At 52.0% G+C, this 3,388-nt stretch overlaps 1 protein-coding gene across 1 annotated transcript; it reads right to left on the bottom strand.

Annotated features, from left to right (window-relative positions):
• Window positions 1-505: 505 nt before the first annotated feature.
• On the bottom strand, window positions 506-2,558 carry LOC127001716 (probable G-protein coupled receptor No18). Its single transcript, XM_050866814.1, has one exon. It carries the CDS (start codon window positions 2,339-2,341, stop codon window positions 932-934), a length of 1,410 nt encoding a protein of 469 aa, XP_050722771.1. The 5' UTR covers window positions 2,342-2,558; the 3' UTR covers window positions 506-931.
• Window positions 2,559-3,388: the final 830 nt, after the last annotated feature.

The raw sequence follows: 3,388 nt of genomic DNA, 5'->3' as shown, positions 1-3,388 counted from the left end.
AACAACAACAATGGGACGCTAGGAGTTAGAGGAAGGGAGGTCTGAGGGCGAGGCAGCAGGATGGCAGCAGCGGCGGCGGCGGTGGTGGTGGCAGTGGTGGTGACGATGGCGGTGGTAATGGTGGTGATGACGGAGTTTCCTGGGTGAGCCGCCGACCCCGTGGCTGTTTGGCTCTTTCACTTTCAGTGTGTTTAGTCTTGATTTGACAATGGTTGTGACAATTACTTGAAGTTTCTGTTCCCATTGTTCGGTTTTGTTACCTTGTATTTACTGTGTGTGTGTGTGTGTGTGTGTGTGTGTGTGTGTGTGTGTGTGTGTGTGTGTGTGTGTGTGTGTGTGTGTGTGTGTGTGTGTGTGTGTGTGTGTGTGTGTGTATGTTTGTGTGTGTGTGTGTGTGTGTGTGTGTGTGTGTGTGTGTGTGTGTGTGTGTTATCGTGGATGCATGCTTGACATTCGCAGATACACACATTCAACACACACACACATTACACACACACACCCTTGTGCTGCACATCGTATCAACAAGTGACAAAAATCGTTACTTCCCACCATCAACATGAACACGTAAACTCTTGAGTTTTTGTATCTTCACAGAAGAAACACTTACCTATACTCCTATTCTTAGCACAAATAATAGCAACAGCAGCCTCCTTCACCCCACTCGATGTTGGTATTGATAGTTATTATTGTTCCCACTCATTGCTTCCGTGCGTGGCTCTGTCTGTGTTTGTCTGTTCACTTCCTCCTTCACCAACTCAACTCTTGGAAGTCCTGGACAGGCGGGTTGTTGGGATAAGTGTGTGCGGGGACACGAGTGTGAGGACACAACTTCCATCTCCTCAAATACACTTGGAAGTCCCGGGTGGGGGTGGATAAGGAGTGGAGTGAGGGAAGGGGCGTTGGAATGAGCCTGTGAGGGGGTGGAGGATCCTCAGAGTGTGGTGGCGTTGGGGCACCTGAGGATTCTGGCGAACGCCCTGCGGAAATCCATATTGAAGATCGTGTAGATGACGGGGTTGAGGAAGGAGTTCATGTAGCCGAGCCAGACGATGAAGTTGATCACTTTATCGTTGGGTTGCGGACACGTGCTGCAGAAGGGGAGGATGACATACATGAGGGAGAAGGGCAGCCAGCACACCACGAAGGAGCCCATGATAATGCCAAGGGTACGGGCGGCGCGGCGCTCCTTGGACAACGAAATCTTCTGCTTCTCTTCGATGAACTGGTGTATCTGGCTGCCGCTCTTCGGGTTCACTTTCACCACAACGTCCGCCCCGTGCTTCTCCTCTGTCGGGGAAGACTCGTCCTTCTGGTTGTTGCTGATCTCATTCTCGGTGACGGAGCTCTCGGCCATCACCGGCGGGCTGAGTGTGGTACAGGATCCAGCGGTGTTGAGCGTGGTGGTGGCGGTGCCGCCGGCAGTGGTGGTGGTTGTGGTGGTGGCTGTGGTGCTTTTCCCGGCTTTCTTCTTCCTGCGACGCTTCTTCTGCACTAACTTCTTCTTGCAGGTGTCGTTGTAGCCATTCTGGCCGTTCTCGCTGACGACCGAGTCCTCCTCGCGTGTGACGTTGGCGCGGCACGTGTTGGAGATCTGGTTGAGGCGCGAGGCGTTGGCGCGCTCCCTGAGGCGGCGCCTCGTGGCTGTGAAGATCTTGACGTAGACCAACGTCATGATCAGCAGCGGGCAGTAGAAGGAGCCCAGCGAGGAGTAGATGACGAAGCCCTTCTCCTGGGTGAGGACGCAGGGGGTCTCCAGCGTGAAGGTCTCCGGCCAGTCGTTCCATCCGAAGAGCGGCGGAAGACAGATGATGACGCTGATAGTCCACACGAGGCCGATCATCACCAGCACGCGCTTCAGGGTCCGCTTCTGGGCGTAGTTGATGGGGTCCGTGATGGCCCAGTAGCGGTCGAGGGCGATGGCGCACAGATTGAGGATGGACGCCGTGCAGCAGAGAATGTCGCAGGTGAGCCACATCTCGCACAGGTGAATCCCGAAGATCCATTTGCCGATGATGCTGTAGGCGACGTTGAATGGCAGCACGAACACGGCCACGGTCAGGTCCGCCACGGCCAACGAGACGATGAAGAAGTTCTGTACGATGCGGAGCGGCCGGTACGTGAACACTGACAGGATGACGAGCACGTTACCGACGATGATGAAGATGATGATGATGCTCAGGGAGAAAACGGTGAGCACGATCTCCCAGAGCGGCATCGTGATGTTGAGAGCGTAGCCCACGTCATTGCTCTTCAATACGTTCTCTTCCAGATTGGTAACGTTCATATCCTCCTCGTACAGGATGGACACCGCCCCGCTCTCGTTCACCTCCAGGATCGCCATCTTGCTGGGCTATTGACGGCGACGGCAGTGGCGATCACAGCTGGTGGGAGAGAGGAAGGAAGCTTAGTCAAGACGTCTTCAATTGGCGTGACTCAACACAGACCTTTCTTCTACATGACCATATCCCATCCTACCACATACCATATTACCATCATTCTGACGTCAAGGAAATAGTGTTACAGTGCTACCAAGAAAAATGCATTTGGGTAAAGGAATTAAGGGGAGAAATAGGCTTCACAGGTACTAAACACGTAGTGGACCTTATACTATTTTCTGAAAAAATCCTCATTGTATTGAATTATGGAGCTCCAAAAAATGTTATTTGTCTATCTCTTCATATGAATGTACTAATAAGGACACTGATAAAGATAGCTGGAATGTACTACTAAATATCCAGTAACACACACACACACACACACACACACACACACACACACACACACACACCATTAAGCCCGCAGCACCGCACTAAGTTTTCTATAGCGGCTGCTGACGAGGGCCGGAGCGAGTGTGGACTAAGGCAAGTTTGCATAGAGCGCCGTTGTGATGGAGTTTGTGGTCAGAATATCGACAGTGAGTTTTAGAATTGGTTGCTGATGGAGATGCATGGAGGCAGAGAGGAGCAGGAGGAGGAGGAGGAGGAAGAGGAGGAGGAGAAGGAGGAGGAGAAGGAGTGAGAGCCGAACGAGGAGGAAGCTGAGATGATGGAGGAATAAGAGGATGAGACTGAGGAGGAGCATGAGATATAGGATGCTGAGGAGAAGGGAGGTGAAAGGAGAAGGATGGGAAGGATGAGGATGAGATGGAGGAGATATAGGAGTTAGAGGATTGAAAGGAAGAGACGGAACTGGAGGAGGAGAAAGAAGTAGGCGGAAAGATGAGGAGGAGCATAAGAAGGATAAGAGGGAGGATATGAAGAGGAAGAGAAGTAGGAAAGCTAACGCACAGTGACGGAAGATAAGAAGATGGAGGAAGAGAAGGAACTGAAGAAGGATCGGGATGGTGAGGAATAAGATGAAGAAGAAGAAGAAGGAAAAGAAGAAGCAG

Source organism: Eriocheir sinensis, chromosome 21 (assembly GCF_024679095.1).
Source record: "Eriocheir sinensis breed Jianghai 21 chromosome 21, ASM2467909v1, whole genome shotgun sequence".
NCBI classification, from domain to species: domain Eukaryota; kingdom Metazoa; phylum Arthropoda; class Malacostraca; order Decapoda; family Varunidae; genus Eriocheir; species Eriocheir sinensis.
This window is presented reverse-complemented; position numbering and strand designations above follow the sequence as displayed.